The sequence below is a fragment of the Notothenia coriiceps genome, unplaced genomic scaffold (assembly GCF_000735185.1).
Source record: "Notothenia coriiceps isolate Sejong01 unplaced genomic scaffold, NC01 NC01_scaffold00011185, whole genome shotgun sequence".
NCBI lineage: Eukaryota > Metazoa > Chordata > Actinopteri > Perciformes > Nototheniidae > Notothenia > Notothenia coriiceps.
Window position 1 is genome coordinate 16640 of NW_011343886.1, and position 17877 is coordinate 34516.

A 17877-nucleotide genomic window follows, 5' to 3' on the forward strand; every position below is an offset into this window, starting at 1 on the left:
TAACGGACAGTCCTGAATTGGAGGACATATTCTGTCCCCTATGAACTTTCAAATAACCGATGCCCAAAATGCTAAGACGTGCTATTAAATGTACTTGTCCTTAAACGAAATGTAAATAAGGTTGTAGAAAAGTAGTTTCGTTCCTTTTTTTTGCAATATAAAGAGCTTGTGAAACGTTCCTATTTGAAAAAAACAAAGAACCAAATCAGATGAATTGTTCCAAATGTTCCAAATGTCCTGATGAATATTTATTTTTGTTTCCAAAAAAACAATTGTTTTGGTCAATAGAGTATTTTTGTATTTTGGCAAAGGCGCAATGATCTCTTTCAGAAAATGAGAGTGTTCTGGCTGTAATTTGATGTGTGAGGCCTCACAGGGTTCAAATGTTCTCTGTTGTCCTCTGTGTCTCCTTCCACTTGTCTTTCTAGTACGTGGCGTTATGACGGAGGAGACGTGGTCCTCCAGCTGAACAGGACCCTGCAGGAGGCTTCCTCCTCCTTACAGCAACTGCAGCAGCTCCAGTGGCTCGACTACAGGTACGCAGAGAGACCAGATTAGAAATCAACACAGGAACTGAATCAGGGTTTCACAAAATTGAAAAAAGAAAAGCAAAGAGCTGAGAATAATAAAATCCTAGAGCACTGCCAGATAATAAATACGTAGTCCAAGGCAATAAAATCAATAAAAAATGATTTATGTTAGTTTATTTAAAAAATGTTATGCTTTTAAAAAACAGAGTTATGAGCGCTGATCTCACTGCTTAAAGAAAGTCCAGAGGCCAGATGTCAGGGACTAGAAATCGGGCTTGTGCTCACAATTTCACAATGATTGAAATAAATCAGAACCATGCGTATCCGTTAAGTTTGATTGTCCCTGAAGTGCAATGTGTTTTACAGCCTGCAGTCATTAAAAAGTCCCCCATGAAAACATCAAACATTAAAATAAAACACAAAAGAATGTTGGTTGTTAATACCACTTTTGGTGTGAGGTTGGAAATATTCACAGCGGGGATCTGTCATCAAAACAGTTTTTATTGTCATGTGAAGCAAAACTTCATGTGATGAAAACAACTGACTTTTAAGAAAACATGTTCTTTCAAAACAGGAGGTGCCTCTGAACTATTTTGTTTTATTTATGTCTGTATTTGAACAAGGACCATGCATCAGATTACAGTGTAATTCATGTTGTAGGTTTTAAGCTCAGCTCGAAGAATATTCCAGAGTTTGATGGCCGTAAATGAAAATGCAGTTTGTGCAAAGCCAGTGCGCCTCAGTGGGACGGTTATATCTGCATTAAGTGCAGCTCTTGATTTTCTGCCACTCTGCTCACGGCCGAGCTTAAACCTTAGGAGTTTGTATTTGGACAGTATTGTGCAATTTTTTTTAATGACTTCTTATCACAAACGTTTAAGGTTTGTTTATACAGTAGAGAACCTCAATTGGTCTCAGCATAGTCTTAGTGGTCTGGGAGCAGCAGTTTATGAGGTTTGACCTCTGATCTTATCTTAGTTCTTTAAGTGTGTGTGTGTTTGTTTGTGTGTGTGTTCGTAGGACCCGTGCTGTGTTTGTGGAGTTCTCGCTCTACAACATCAACACAAACCTCCTGGCCGTCTTCTCCTTCCTGTTTGAGTTTCCAGTTTCTGAGCGTGCCCAGTCCAGCCTTGACCTCCATGTCATCACTCTGTGGCCAATCACAGGCCTGGACCTTCAGCTCCTTCTCATGGTAACCCCTGGCAACAAAAGTCCATCAAAATGTCAATGATAACAAAAAACACCTAGATACACCTGTTACCTTCAGAATCAGAAATCCTTTATTAGTCAGCTCGCCCACTCTGTTCTGATGAGTAACCACCGTTACAGCGGAACATCAGTGATTATGTGTTACAATGGCGTTAGCAACCAGAAAATGACACCAGTAATGACAAACAGATGAGAATGCTGCATGGGGTCTGGGTGCCGTGTTGGCGGCACATTGCGAGTCTCGCTGCTGCGATGAGCGGACAGTGTGAGCTGGGTTACTGGTGTGGTTTCTTAGTTGCTGCGTGGGGTCAGCAAGACACAGCGAAACCCAGCCCGAACACACACACACACCTGCAGCCTGGCAAGGCTGTGAGTCTGTGTGTGAGCAGACACACACACTCACAGCCTCGCAGCGTCCCGCCGTCTCAGGCTGAGAAATCCGCGGAGCTGCAGCTGATTGGTCCATTTGGGTCGTCGTTACGTCACAGTGACCAGGAAGAAAAAAATGGAAAAAGATAAATCTCCAACGAGGAGTTCTGGGGCAGCATAGACAGGTATTTTCTGTGTTCCGCTACAGGGTACAACCCTATGCATAAAAAGCTACATAACACACAAGGGGACGGGTAATAACCGGAAAGGCATGTCATGGGACCTAACTTATTACATATAAGGAGGGAAGAAAAACATTAGTTATAGAAAAATTGGCAAAAAATATGTTGCAGCAATTAAAAGAAAACAAGTGTCATAAGTAACATATTATGGTGTTGAAACATTTATAAAAAATGTTGGGACAATTATTAAAAAAAAAGGTTATCTTTCACATAAAAGTGATAATTGCACTTATTGAGTATAACTGCTGTACATTATTTCCCTTTGTGCTTGGCTTTGTCAGTTCGATATAAATCATCTTCATTTTCCCCCCCTGTTTTTCAGATTGTCCTTCTCGCCCTGGTGCTGTACTTCCTGGTGCGGGGGGGCTTGGGGGTCCTCAGAGAGGGCTATGTGTACCTGCTGTCCACCTGGAGGCTGCTGGGCCTCTGCAAACTGGCCCTGGCAGCCTGTGTGTGCGGGCTGCACCTGAGTCGCTGCACCATGGCAACGCAGCAGTGGGCGGCGTACCTGAAGCAGCCGCGGGATGCCTTCACTGACTTCCTCCCTCTGGCCCGACAGAGCCAGACCTACACTGCCATGTCGGCCCTGCTGCTGTTCATACTGGTGCTCAAGGTGAGAGAGAAGGGCCAAGGAAAGCAAACAAATAAAATAAAAACATGTAACGCGTCACAAATTCTACAGGTAGTAGCTAAACTAGAGAATGCAATTCCTGAAGAAATTGCTTGTGGGAATGCTTTATGCTGAAAAGCTGACGCTAAACTGCTATGCTGAAATGTAATGTGTAAGAAGAAAGTGAAGAATTTAGATTGAAATGATACATGAACACTGGGGGCTTGAATGTGTGACGAAAGAAGAAAAGAAAGTAAAAAGGCTTGGAAAAGCAGCAGAATATTTGAACTGCAAACTTTTGAACTAACTTGATGGTGAATGATCTGTCGCCATGCCAACGGCATTTGATGACATCCCATAATACAGTTAGATGCGCTGATGGCTGCATCGTTACCAAACCTGTGAAGTTTTGGGCCATTTGGAGCATTTTCACTGAAGTTATGAGAAAACCGTGTTTCATGGCGAGCATTGTGTTGCCATGGCAATGGCATTTTAAGAAATCTCAAAATTGTCCCGTAGATGTCTTCACGGCTGGACTGTTAGCACACATGTGAAGTTTGAGCACTTTTTGAACATTTTCATAGGAGTTATAGCGACATCGTCTTTTATGGCGAGGGATGCGTTTCCATAGAAACGGCATATGATGAAACCCCATAATTGACGTAGAGCTGTTGAGGGCAGGACCGTTAACCTCTATCTGAAGTCTGCTGCTCTGAGCATGTCAGGTGGAGTGATGACATGGAGCTAACGAGCATCTGTAGAGACCGCATAATTGACCGTGAAACGCTGTTGGAGGCCAGCGCACCAGCAGTAACTGCGATTTATTTCTGAAGCTTTCTGCTGGCCTCTGGCCATGTCAGTTGGAGTTATGACATCATCGTGTTCCATGACACAGGTGTTTATATTTGAGCTAACGACGTGTCCAGAGATCAAAGGTTTCCATGGTGATCAAATAAATGTGGCAAAGGCTCAAATTTCTTGAACAATACCTTTGTAACAGGTTTGTTGATTGACCAACAAACATGAACAGTTGGAAGATTGAAAATGGGATTATTATTAGGATTATTTGTAGGTCATTGAAAAGTAGAATCATTTAGAAAGATGTGAACATTGAAGTTTCTATTTTAGAAAAGCTGACACTGTAGTGCATCGCTGGTTTTAAAAGTGATTTATAAGAGTCATGTTTAAAGATGTGCGATACTTAATACGTTTATAAAGATCCTCTGAGTGTGTGTCATTAGTTAGCTGATAAAATGTTAGGGATAAATACCTTGACATATTGACTACAAGTGCTTGAATCAAACAAGCAACCTTGTATTTGAAAGATTAACTCACATAGCAACAGTCACACGTGGTATATAAGTGGTGTGGCTGAGTACTTTAAAGGGTTCATGAATAGAGGGGACTTGAATGTGAAATAAGAACAAGAAAATAAAAGTCTAAATGCATGAAAAATTAGCAGAATATTTGAACTGAAAACTTTAGAACTAAAAGCATACGTCACCAATAATGTCTAAAATATGTGGAACACGTTGAAGTCAGTATGAAGTCTCTATCAGACAGAAAATAATAGGCTGAGAAAGTCTCTTAAACTCCAGTGACCACGTCATTAGTCTGCTGCTCCAATTATGTCAATGGGAGTTATGACATCATCGTGTTCCATGACACAGGTGTTTATATTTGAGCTAACGACGTGTCCAGAGATCAAAGGTTTTTATGGTGATTAGTGAGAGGAAAGCATTTTCATTGTTCTGAATGAGAGATAAACCTGTTACATGTGAACGTTTTGTTGAAGAACCGTAACAGATATCGGTGACATTTCCAAGCGTGAAGCATGTCAAGGAACTTGAGCATCTGAAGTGTACTTTTTGTGTACTTTCGGGTTAATACTCTGGCCTTTTTGGCAGATTAACTAAAGGTGTGCGGCTGCTGTGGTGGGGAAAGGTCAGGCTGAATTTACAATGGGGTTTAATGGAGACATGTTGAGCGTTTTTGTCACTTCATGCCCTCAAGAGGCATTTTGTTTAATTATCTTTGCTTCATTTTTTTAAATCTTTCAATCTACGAGATGTTTTCCTACGTTTGTCATGAAAAATTATGTCTCAGGAATGTAGGTTTGGGAATTATGGCAGGTTTAAATGAAAATATGAAGGCAAAATTAAATCTGTCCTCCACTCTAGCTGTGACATCACACATTCTAAAATCTGAAGAAGGCCTCTTTACCAAGGTCTAAACAACGTTTAATATCTGTAAAAGTAAGAATCAGATTTAAAAGTTGTGTTACACGAATAATGTCAGAAAGATGTGTAACATTTTAAAGTTGGTATGAGGTTTCTGAGTGAAAGTTAGCATGAAGGAGCAGTTAGCAGTTGAAGTTGCATAAAGATTGTTGAAGTCTGAAGAGTTCTCCATTGATTTCCATGTAAAAAATGGGATGTATTATGGGATGTATCTCTGGAATTATGAAAGTTATGAATGATATAAGTAATAGCCATCGATTCCCGACCGAGCTGAACGTTTTGATGTTTGAACGGAGTTTCTGCGATGTTCAATGTCGGAGAAGAAGCAGCGCAAAATCACCCGGCGGAATAATAAATAATTGTGTGCGTAGCATAACAGATAGTGGGAATGCTGTATCATCATTATATACTATACTATGATTTTTGTATGAGACACTGTCATTTTTCTACACAAGCCTCCTTTTCTTTGTGGGGCATTTTATACTATAAAGGTTTTTAAAGAAATGTATGGCATGCTATACAATGACATTTCGTGACTGTGTGACATTGTTCATGATCTTTTTCATTACAAACTATGACTCTATGAATATTTGATGCCTTGCTACTAAGAGGTTTTTCTATGGAGTGTTATAATGTGACTTTTTTAAACATACTATTACTATATTATTGTCTTTTTAATTGCGTTTTTGTATCAAATGTTTTTTTTGTATTATTATAATTGTTCCCCCTCTCCCTGTGTACCCCCCCAGGCGTCCCACCAGTTGCGGTTCCTGAGGGAGTGGGCTGTGTTTGGCAGAGCTCTGCGGCGCTCCGTCTGGGAGCTGCTGGGCATGGCGCTGGCCTTACTGCTGCTGCTGCTGGCCTACTCTCACGCAGGACACCTGGTCAGACCTTACTCCTTACTCCTGCCCTCTGTTTCTCTCTCGCTCCTCCGCCCCCACACACAAACATACTACACAGTTTTACATAGTACACAACGTACAAGAAAATAACCGCCCACGTGTTTGTTTACCTTCTATGGTAAGGTTTTCTCTGTTGAGATAATAACTGCCCACACCTTCTTTACAGTGACAGTCAACAGTGTCTCCAGTAATCCTTCACTTTAGCACAGAGAGCATGACACAGTGTGATGTTGTGTTAGAACAACTATCATGGCAGCCACACGGTTTCTGTGCTGCTAAATGACTGAAAGAGGACATTTATTCAACATTTATAAAACCAGAGTGAAAGCTTTGATTGTATACACAATGTTACCAACAACAGAACACTGTATCCCGTAAAAACTATTTTATCTACGTATTTGTGTCATCATTCCAGAAACACCACAATGTTTTGTTTACTTGCTTGTCTTGAGTATGGCTCACCTCCAATGGGTCTAAAATGCCTCACACAACTCTGGGGTTTTTCGCTCTCCAGCAGCTACCATTAAAGATTTAATTATTTAAGTTTGTTTTTATTACACACAGTTAAGTCTAAGTTTTCTTGATCATTGCAGTGAAGCAATTTTTTATTGGCCTCTGTTGTGATTGGCTTTTAAGCACTATGAAAAACTAGCTGCTTGAACACTTCCCTCCTGTTTCTCCTCTCCTTCAGCTCCTCCACTCGGTGTATGGCGGCTACGGCAGTGTGAGCTCCGCCTGCCTGTCGTTGCTAGGCGCTGGCGGCCGCGGTCTGCTGTCATGGCGACCCAGCTGGGGGACTACAGGCCCCTCCAGCAGCGTCTCTGCGCTGGTGTTCCACTCCAGCTTCGCCGTGCTGCGGCTGGTGTTGCTGTGGTTGGTCACCTCGGTGATCCTGAGGAACTACCGGCGCGCCCGAGCGGAGCTGTACCGCCCCGCGGTGGATCTCCAGGACTACGAGATGGTCGAGCTGTTCCTCAGGCGGCTCAAAATGTGGATGGGACTCAGCAGGGCCAAGGAGGTACATGCTTCTCTATAGTGCAGAAAGAAATGCATTACGCCTCACATGTCCCCTAATCCTCCATCTTCTCTGTTCCTTAGTTTCGTCACAAGGTACGTTTCGAGGGCATGGAGCTCCCCCCCTCCCGTGCGTCCTCCACCAGCGACTGTAAGTCCCTCTGCCTCCCCCCGCTGGACGGTCCCGACTCGCCTCCATCACCCGACAGCATCGATGCGGGCTCTGAGGCCTCATGGCGCCCAGCCTCCTCCAGCCCCTGCAGCCTGACGGAGGCCCCGGGGATCGGCCTGGGCCTCGGGCTGGGCCTGGGTCTGGGGCTCGGCCCGGGGGTGGAGACGGGGAGCACCAGCTGGCGCGAGAGAGCCGAGACCGAAGCGTCTCTGCGGAGGCTCCACCCCACCCTGGACGCCCTGCTGCAACAGCTTGACCGCGTCACCATGGCAACAGAGGATCTGTACCATATTGAGTGTAGACTGGAGAAAACCCAGAGGAAGAGAAGGCGTAGAGGGACAGAGAGGGGAGGTCAGGGAGGGAGGAGCGAGGCGGGACAGGGAGGAAAGGACGAGGATTCCGCTGGATGGAGGAAGAGCGGCAAGGAGAAACACAAAGGGAGCAAAAAGGGGAAAAAGACGGATAAAAGTGAACTTCTGAAGGACGATGGAAACACCGCCGTCAACCCAAAAAACACTCCAGCAGCTACACCCGTTCCCGTTCTGAAGCCCAGACCCTCCTCTGCCGCTGCACACCCCCCCGCTCCCCCAGCAGTCAGTGCTCCTCCACTTACACCGGTCGCAGACAAACCTGCCTCTGACACCCCCCCTTCACCTGTCCCTTCAGAAATCACTCCCCCTTCTCATGTCCCGCAGCCCAAACCCCCCTCTGCACCCCCATGTACCCCTGCTCCTACCCCTTCCTCACCACCCACCCCTGCTCCTACGCCCAGTAGCCGGGACTGGGAGCCCCCCTCCTCCAGCCTGTTCAACCACCCGGCTCACACGACCACCATTCCAACACGCAAGCGGAAACGTAAACCCCCACCCCTCAAAAACAAGGTGCACCCAAACCTAGACAGGCAGGGCCCCGGACAGCCCAAAACCTGAGGAGCATTGATATGGTTGTGAAAAGAAGATGTCGAAAAAATGTGGGTTAAGGACGAGAGGAGGACGGGGGCAGCAGGTTCTGTCCCCGAGGGGCCCCTCTCTAGACCCAGGAAGAGAGAACTGAGTGGATTAGAAAGCGCAGAAAGAAAAGAAGAAGAAGAATCCCAGAGACAGCAGATGGGGCGATGAAGGAGGAACAGAAAGCAGTAAAAATACTTTGCAGGTTTATAAGCAGAAATCCGTCCAAATCCCACTCTCAGAAGCTAGGTGCAGGGAACCAGATGCTAACTGAGCTGGGTTTAGTCAGTGAAGTAAAACATTGACACCAAGAAATGCTTTTATTCCTCATTTCCCCGGACTAAAAATGACCCCATGTGACCCTGGAGGTCACATGGGGTCATCAATGACAAGAGTGCATGAACGTACTCACCCAAGGATTACAACTACGCCATCCCACTTTTTGTGTATCTCAGAAAAATCACGTTGATTTCTCAGCTATGTCGTCCGTGTTCGTATTTTTTATATTGTATATTTCGGTCACCATGGGTACTTGTGGCCTGTTTGAAAATAGTTGTGTTTCATGGACCCTTAGTTTGCATGCAGGCACACAGATATAAGCACATGCAGGTGTACACGTGCATGGAAATAACACTGTAGGCACAGACACGCTAATGTAACGCGCCATCCACTCCAGCTCCACTGAGGTACAAGAGAGGAAACATATACACACAAACACACGCACACAAGGCTGTTGGGATCCCAGCAGCCTCTCCTTCCGGGTGCAGGTATAACCGTCCAGAGTATGGAGAAATGGAAAAAAAGTAGTGAAGAGAAGGAGGCGTAGCACAGAGAAAAAGTATCTGAAGAGCGTTAGACAAAAGTTGAGAAAGCAGAAAGGAACATTTAGTTCTCCCATCATAAAGCTATACTGACTCCCAGTCTGATTATCTTTTGTGTTCGATATGGTTGTGATAAGCACTTTTTTTCTGTTTTATTTGTTGTATTGTGGTCCTGAATAATAAGCTTGGTGTCCGAACCAACAGAGACAGCTTCACTCATACTGTATCTAAACTATAAACGTTGCCAAAGCTTATGTATGCATTCCGAGTTTTACCATGCCAAGTAACCTTTCGTTTTGTACTTAGCACTTTATTTCCTAATGGAGCTGATATGCCATATTTAACTCTCATGTTGTCATTAACACATTATAATAACATCCTAGTAAGTATTATCAAGGTGTTACAGCCACAGCTAGACTTTGTGTGTGTGTGTGTACTTTTGTCTGCTTGTTATTCCTGTTTTTGTTATGTTTTATTAACATGTAATCGTACTTCCTGTGTCCAGTGGGCAGATCTCAGGGAACCCACCCTTTTGCCCCATAACCTGGACAGGGAAACCAAAACATAGGTGCTTTTAATAATCTGAGGAAACATTTGGTGGTGACTTTATCTTCCTTCTCCCAGCCGTAAATTGGTAGCTATGTGTGAACGCCCTTATTTTCATGGGTTTTAAAAGAATTTGAGAAAAGAGTGTAAATTACGATTAAACTCCGCCTGTATTAATCCCTTGATAATTTCCGAAGAATTCTCACAGTTCAGACTCAAGTAAAAAGACCCTTCTTCCTCCCTGTGTGTACATTTCTGTATATATTGGTGCTTCGTGGTGTATATATTTTTGCTTTTCATTATCAGTATTGTTTATGTGCTGCAGTAGCATATGGATTAGGTCAAGCACTGGTGTTGCAAACCCCAAAGTTTTACATTTCTCCAATCTAACAGAAACAGCCAAAGCTATAAATGTGTGTAATATGAATATGTGTTCACAGTAAGCCAACTCTAAACACCAGGAAGCGCAGCAGGCCTCCACTGGCTCTCTTATTCTGCTCTGTGTGTAACAAGCTAGTGCCAAAGCCCGCCTCCATGTCTTTGTGTGGTACGATGCTTTTTGTCCTAAAACAAATCACAAATCAGTTTGAAAACATTTGTCTATTCTTTGTATCTCATGTCTGTATTTTGCAGTTGTAGCACTTCTCCTGCTTTTGCACTTGACAAAGTCAAATAAAGAGTTTGACAGCTAAAGTGTTGATGATATAACAGTTTTTTGTGAAGAATGTTCAATAAGTTAAAGCTGCAAGCAGTGATGACCGTGTCCAAAAAAATATAAGTAGTGAAGTATGTTAAAGATGTCATACTGTAGCTTAAAAAAAAAAACGTTTTTAGTTGGTCGAACAAATCACATATTCCGGATACCAAACCTAAATTATCTCCACTTTTTTATTCCACATATTTTTACTCACAAACAAACACATCCTGCTCTCGAACGTAGTGTTCTGTACAGCTTTTACTCATCTAATGTTGCACATCGGAAACATTAGGATTAGACTTTAAAAGTGCAAAGCGTTAGCATTTTTCGAAAAATATGCAGAAATGTCTTCACATATCAATACTTCATCACAAAATAAGCTTTTATGGTACCATGAAGCTCTTGCCGATACAAACTGGGAAAGTTGAAATCAGCGTGTCATCTTGAATTCTTCCACTCAGAACTGAAAGTAAACCGACCTCAGCTCTAAGGCAGGTGTGTGTGTTTCTACCAGGCCAAGAAACCCATTCAAACAAAGTCCGTAAAATCGTCCACAGTCGAGACAAGTCTTTTCCTCTGGCCCGAAACTTCCGTGTTCTGACTGCTCTGCTGAAAGGACTTGTTTTGTTGCATATGACCCTGGGTCAGTGAGATGCCGGGAGTTGCACGAGACTGGATGTCCTCCTGGGCCTAAGACAGAGCAGAGAGACATTACACATGGTTAAAGAGGTCAAATACTTTGGAATAAAAGCAGTGACATTGATGAAGGAGAGCCTCTTCTCACCCTGGTCCGGATCCTTTTAATGTGCCGCAACCTCGCCAGCCACTTGGAAGCGTAGGCATCAGATGGGTTGGCTCTGAACTGATGCACCAGAGAGGCCATCTGTAGAAGAAGAAGAAGAAGAGTAAATATGGATTTGTGTGTACGTGTGACTCGAGCTGAGAGTGAGAGATAAGGTGCAAGACTTACATTTGCATGCAGAGCCATCTGTCGGACTAAGAGAGGGAGGTTGGGGTCTGAAACGATTTTTGCCACCGTTGTGTCAACTAGTCCCTCCAGGTCTGAAAGAGAAGCAACATTAGGAGTTAAAGAAAAACACAACGGCCAGGAACATGAGCGGAGGAACACGGTGATCGACTCACCCTTGCGGCACTGGAGGGTCACCAGGTTACAGTCATAATCCAGCGGTTTAATGATGACTTCTACAAAATTAAACTGACCCTAATAGAAGGAGAAGCAGAAGACGAGAGAATGAATAAACAATATATACAGCAGAGACACACGTGTACTGTATCTGTCTGCCCATGTACCTTAATGGTGCCCAGCGTGTACTCCTCTCCAGAGTCGTTGTACACCACCATGACAAAGTCGTTGCCAATGTGTCTCTTTTTGTTGCAGCAGCCCTTGTCGCTCTCCTTGTTGGGCATCAGAGTGGCAATGTGGAAGATGGCTGCAGAGAGGAGATTTCATTAAGAACAAGCAGGCGGGAAAAATGTATATTTGCCTAATGACCATTAAGGTGCTCACCCTGCATGATGTCGTCATGCCAACAGTAGGTGAACTCTCCGTCGTCTCCGTACTGGTCCAGCCCTCCGAGGAAGATCTGGTCGGGGTCGCAGTCCTTCAGGTGGATTAGTTTGCCCAGGCCTGTGAGGAAGGCAGCATAGCGGTTGGACCCGTACTCGTTGGACAGGATGGCGACCTCGTTGTTGACCTGACCGGCCCCGACGAACACCACCCCGATCTTGTGGGTGTCGTAAGGAGGCATCTGGTCCAGGACCTTCACGGCCCGGTCGATCACCTACAGCAGAGAGACAGAGAGCGTTGTGAAGGGCACCGAGTCAAAAGTCTATTTTTATTTTCCAGGTCAGCCAGAGCAGTCAGCTGACCTGCGTTTTGGGCAGCAGCAGAGGCTTGTTGGCTTCGTTCCCGAAGAAAGGAGAGTGGTAGAGCTGGAGGAAGACGAAGCTGCGGGAGACAGAAGAAGACAGACTCCCTTTAATATGAATAGATACATGGTATTTGTATACATACTATACCATTACTTTTTTATGACCACTTTTCAGGCATCATTTACTATGACTTTCTTGGTATAACTATAGTATAACTTTATGGCATACAAATAAAAAACATGTTTTATGACATAATACTCTAACTTGTTTATGACCCACTATGTTTGATCTATTATGGACTAAGACATTTCTATCCTTTTTATTGACATAATGACTTACTATACTTTGAAATGTTTCTGACATACTAAAGTTTGACTTTGTTATGACCTTTTTATGGGATATTAAGATTATATATCAAAATGTGTCTGCATCTGTCTATAAATATCACCTAAAAAGGAAAAGTACACATAAAACCCCCCAGAAAAACATACTTAAATGTTGATTACTTTACGAGTGAAGATTCAAACTACTCATTCAATTATTCCTCGGCTGTAAAACATGATTAGACTTTCTTCATGGTCTTAACATCAAAGCAGAGATGAGCTTGCTGACTTAGAGGATAGACCGCTTCTCTTATTTGTCAGAAAGAGGCGCCAGAGGCTGCAGCAGGTCATGTGACTGGTGTTACCTCGGGCTGAGTCCAGAGATCTTCTCTGTGGTGCTGGGTCCGGGCCGGCTGGTGTATGAGTCTCTCTCCGTCCTCCTCTCCCTCCTGGAGGAGGGGGCTGACACTGAGATAGTGTGGCCCCGGGGCCGGTGGCCTCCGCCGGGGGAGATGGGTCCGGATGGTGCCGCTGGGGCCGGAAACTCCAACCTCATCCTCGCTCCCCCGCCTAGAGAAGACACTACAGGGCTGTCACTGCCTTGACTCTGACTTCCGAGTCCATTAGTGTCCCCTCCTGTGCCCCCCTCCAACTTCTCCTTCTCAGACTGCAGCTGCTGGGGCTTGCTGTCTGCGGGGGCTTTGGGGGCAGATGGTTCTACTAGCGCAGCCTCAGACTCCAGAGCTGCCTTGGAGAAGGCCTCCGGTAGGGTCTGGAGCTCCGGGGAGGAGCTGGACTTGTTGAGGCCGTGGCCCTGGGACGGAGAGTGGCTCTGGAAGGGGAGTTCAGGCCCCTGGCTGCCCGGGGTGGAGGGTCCCATAGTGGGCTGATCGATTGGAATCGCTCCCTCACTTACTTCCTCCAGTGTGGACTTCTCATCATCTTGACTGGAGGTTGAGGAGGACTGAAGGAGAGAGATGAGAGGAGGCTATTTTAAAACAGGAAAGAGAACACTGGATCCCGTTTCAGCTAAACAGCTTTCGCTAAGACATGCAAAACTTCAAGGACAAATCCTTCTGAATGAAAATACTGGCTGTGCTCCATTTGGCTGGCATTCCGCTTGTTATGCAGTAGCAAGGGAGGGGAACCCCACTTAGAGAGAGAGTAGCTAGTGTTTAATCTCTTATCAGCAGATCATGCGTGGAAAAACCCTAATTTCATCTTTTCACAGCTTGTTAGTGTGAGCAGAAAATCTGTGTGTGAATGAATGTTGCTCAGTGCGTATTGTTTACTAGGTTGGTACACATGGTACTTTGTTTACTCGCCATAGTAAATGATGCAAACATTAGTGCAGATTTCAGAGATGGCAGCGACTACCTACCCGGCTGAGCGTTCCAGGGGGGGGGGTCTTGGTGAACTTGTCTGCAGACATGAAGATGGGATCAGACGGCATTGGCTCAAACCCTTCACTCTCGAGCCAATCAGGAGTTTGTGCTGCGGTGACCCCTGACCCCTCCTCCAGCACCACTACAGAATCTACAGGAGGACACAGCAAGAACCATAAGTGTACACACACACACACACACACACACACACACACACACACACACACACACACACACACACACACACACACACACACACACACACACACACACACACACACACACAGCTGTTAGATAGAAAAATCAGCAATGTCATTAAAGCTGTCAGTAGACTGTTGACACATTCTCTCTCAAATCTATTCTAGTCGTGGTAACATGAAAGAAAATCAGTTGTATTGATTGATCAAACACACTCAAAAGGTAGTCATGGAAACACACACGAGAGCACATAAATCGACATTGTGATCATGAGTCGGACACTGAGATCAGAGAGCAGCAGGCAGCTTTCATTCACATCTCATCTACTTGATTTTCCCATCATGCATCTGTTTGGTTGGTTATCTGGAGCCAAACACACTGCAGCGTCTGCAACAGCAGCCCAGACCAAGTCCTGCATCCCATAATGAACACTCTCAAAGGAGAAGACGACGTTTTTAGGTCTTTTTGACACTTGAGTGTTAAAAAATTTCTTTATCGCCCTTCTTAGAGGTCAGGCACGGAGGAGCGTGTTAGTCAGATGAGGTCTGGGCTTTCCTGTTGACAACATGAGGGGGTCAAAGGTTAAAAGCTCAACCTGGGAGTATATTTCCGTGACAGAGAGTTAGAGAAAGAGGATTAGGAGGGGAAAACAAATCAGGTAAGGAGTGAAATGAATCACGATCCATCTTTAGGAGTGATTGATCCGATGAAGGTAGTTTACAGATCTCTGTTGAGGACCCTCCCTCCCGGGTTAATAGGAGTCTGATGGGTGAAGCAGAAATGCTGAATTCTTTCACTTGCACAATTTTAGAGTGTAAAGCAGCAGGCGTGTGGAGTTACCTGGTAAAAGTATGCATGGGGGGTCTGCTAAATGGACAAATGAACTGCTACACATAACATTACAGTTATAATTAAGGGAACATTTTGACATTTTTAGGAAATACACTTAATAGTTTCTTTCTGAGACCACTCTCAAGAATAGGGAGATCATCCATGTATCTCGTGTGATGGTCATCAAAAAATAGGATAAGCATATATATCCCATTGGCTTTCAAACCGATTATTAAGAAAACAGTATTGCTGCTTTTGATCTTTGACGGTTTTTAACAAAATGTTAACTTCCACTAAAGGGGATTTAGTGAAAACTGACGATCAAATGTCCCTTTAAGTTTGTGCTGGCAGATCACTGTATTGTGCAAGTGAGAAGAAATACACTGCTCCAGGAGTTTTCTGGAGGGGGGGGCTTGTGGGGGCACACATGTGTTGGACGGTACCTGCCCAGGAAATGCTCCTGTGCAACCTGCCGGGGGCCGGGGGGCCTGGGGGGCCGGAGCCCGAACCCAGAGACCAGAGAGACCCTCCCACTACAGGCGGGACAGCAGGGGACAAACCAGCATGGGGGTGAGGGTGGAAAACATGAAAACAAACCAATCAGAACATAGGAAAACAAATATCTCAAATGCAGTGAGAAAAGAAGACTTATTGAAAGAAGAAGAGAAGAAAAAAGATGGGCTGATGAGGAGAATCTTTATTTATTTATTGTTTATGTATTAAAATAATAATAAGTGTCGACCCTTTTTGATTCTTGATTGTTTGTTATGTGGATTTGTAGTATTTGTGTTACTTTATGTTCAATAAAAGGTGTATTTTGCTAAATCTTGAGACATTGCCACTGTGGGTGTTTCTCAATTTCAGGTAAAGCTGCTCCAGAGCCACTATTTCAAGCATACTACGTAATCGATTGCCGCCAAAGGACTCTTCCAATGTCCAGCATATTTGGAATTCTACCGAGCCAGGCGTACTTCGTAGCGAGAAATTTCGAGGCTGCACATGTGTAGACTCCGGTCTTAAAATCCCCACAATGCTTTGCGCACGGACCAATTTCACCAAATCTGTGGCGGAAAATGTAAGGCGGGGCCTCTCATATGACGCACACCTGCAAACTTGCTGTTCCACTCTTCGTTTTCCAAATGCCAGGAAGGATTCTTGCCTAGCTTCTGAAGGAAGTGACTAGGAAGACATGTGCTACCAAGCAAGCGTCCTCGACATTGAGGAACACCCTGAATGTACTAGGCCTCAAGAGCCTTTCTTTTGCTGGCAGACACAGTGGGTGTTTCTCAATGTCAAGGAAGGATGCTCCAGAGCCACTATTTCAAGGATGCTACGTCATCGAGTCCCGCCGAAGGACTGTCCAGGCTCCTTGGAATTCTACCGAGCCTGGCATCCTTCGTAGCGAGAGATGTAGAGGCTGCACAGCGGTCTTAAAGTCCCCACAATGCTTTGCGCACGGACCATTTTCCAAATCTTTGATGGGAATAGTGCTCCATTTAAGGCGGGGCCTCGCATTTGACGCACACCTGTTCCACCATTCCTCGTTTTCCGAGGCTAGGAAGGATTATTGCCTCGCTTCTGAAGGAAGTGACTCGGAAGACATGTCCTACCAAGGAAGCGTTCTCGACATTGAAAAACACCCACAGAAACATTTTGGCGTGGCGCACTTTGCACGCGCACACACTAAAAGGTTCCACGCGCTCCTCGCTCACATTTTGCTCAGCCCGCGTGCCTTAGCACCGCTGCTGACTCCATCCTAGGGGAAAGACTCAAGAGAAATGTGAAGATGCATAAGGGGAGGCAGAACCCTCAGAGGAAGAGAGACAATGAACAAAGGTACAAGATTCAGAAAGCATGAGAACTCACGATCAACGACCTGAGCTAATCCAGCCTGGCCTATTGATCCTCCTCGGGTTGAGATAGAATATAGACAGGCAGTTTGCACTTACCTCACTATTAAATGCTTACAATGAAGACAGGCACTCAGGCGGACGGGATGCTTTCATGCGTATATTTACATTTATTGGACCATTATAATGTTCGGCCCTGTAGATAAAAACCCTGTGATTGATAGTACAAATATATTTTTCTAATCTTAAATGGTTGGATACCCAGCCCTCGATAACATCCACCGACAGACTCTGAGGTTTCCCTCACCGGTGTTGGAGCGCTGGATCAGGTTGGGCTTCCCTCCGACGCTGCTGTGTGTCGGCAGCTCGGGGGCGGGGGGCGCGGTGCTGGCGGGGGCGCTGGCGGTCTGGGCCGGGGGCTCCTTCACCCCCTCCATCCCCATGAGGACGGTGGAGAGCTCCTGCAGAGGCATGTTGCCCAGCTCCGAGGAGAAGGGACTGGGAGGGTTCTCCAGACACATCAGCCAGCTCGTGTTGCCTTGGACGACAGAGAGAGAGAGACAGGAGGAAAGTTCACCTACTGGTAAAGTTTCCTTTGTTTTCTGAGATTATTTATTGCGGTACTACAGCTGTAAACAGGGACGTCCACCAATTGTCCACAGAGTCTAATGTTGAAAATCACTTCACTCATTGGGATTTTTGATGTTTTACTGATTTTAAAATTGCTAAAAGTTCAATAGAAGGTAGATTCCAAATCTAACAGGGTGCTCTTAGATAATAAAAAAAAACGTTAAAAAGAAATTTAAGAGTTTGTGTTATAACCTTGTGGATGTTTCAAGTTAACAACAAAACCAAAAACCAAGGACGGCCTTAACGGTACAAAGATGAAAGCACAAGGTTCACAAACACAATGAAGAATAAAATCCCCCTTTGTGTGAAGTGCGGTTTGCATACCTGACGGCCTCCGAATGAAGATCTCTGCCCAGCCCTGAGTGAGCATGGGGATGAACTCAGCCAGGCTGGGGTTGTCTCTGAGAGGCGGTCAGGGCTGGGCAGAGATCTTCATTCGGAGGCCGTCAGGTATGCAAACCGNGGGAA

The 17877-nt window shown here is 45.0% G+C and overlaps 2 protein-coding genes across 3 annotated transcripts in view; one reads left to right on the forward strand and one right to left on the reverse strand.

Annotated features, from left to right (window-relative positions):
* Window positions 1-10295, forward strand: part of pkd1a (polycystic kidney disease 1a) — a 25035-nt gene extending 14740 nt beyond the window's left edge. Inside the window, exons 18-23 of the mRNA XM_010772420.1 lie at window positions 429-536; window positions 1551-1722; window positions 2673-2963; window positions 5950-6084; window positions 6794-7120; window positions 7201-10295. Coding sequence (XP_010770722.1) covers window positions 429-536; window positions 1551-1722; window positions 2673-2963; window positions 5950-6084; window positions 6794-7120; window positions 7201-8217 — 2050 coding nt within the window. The 3' untranslated portion in view covers window positions 8218-10295. The remainder of the gene's footprint in view (window positions 1-428; window positions 537-1550; window positions 1723-2672; window positions 2964-5949; window positions 6085-6793; window positions 7121-7200) is intronic.
* Window positions 10296-10472: 177 nt separating this feature from the next.
* On the reverse strand, window positions 10473-17831 carry LOC104946554 (tuberin-like). 2 transcript variants are annotated; one of them, XM_010772416.1, is made up of 12 exons: window positions 17734-17831; window positions 17087-17317; window positions 15373-15462; window positions 13897-14051; window positions 12881-13479; window positions 12190-12268; window positions 11828-12101; window positions 11611-11750; window positions 11443-11521; window positions 11270-11361; window positions 11084-11182; window positions 10473-10989 (listed from the first exon to the last, which is right to left on the reverse strand). In XM_010772416.1, the coding sequence occupies exons 1-12, from the start codon at window positions 17777-17779 to the stop codon at window positions 10828-10830; spliced, it is 2046 nt and encodes a 681-aa protein (XP_010770718.1). In that variant the 5' UTR covers window positions 17780-17831; the 3' UTR covers window positions 10473-10827. The 2 variants fall into 2 exon arrangements, with proteins under 2 accessions (XP_010770718.1, XP_010770719.1); XM_010772417.1 differs by lacking the exon at window positions 15373-15462.
* Window positions 17832-17877: the final 46 nt, after the last annotated feature.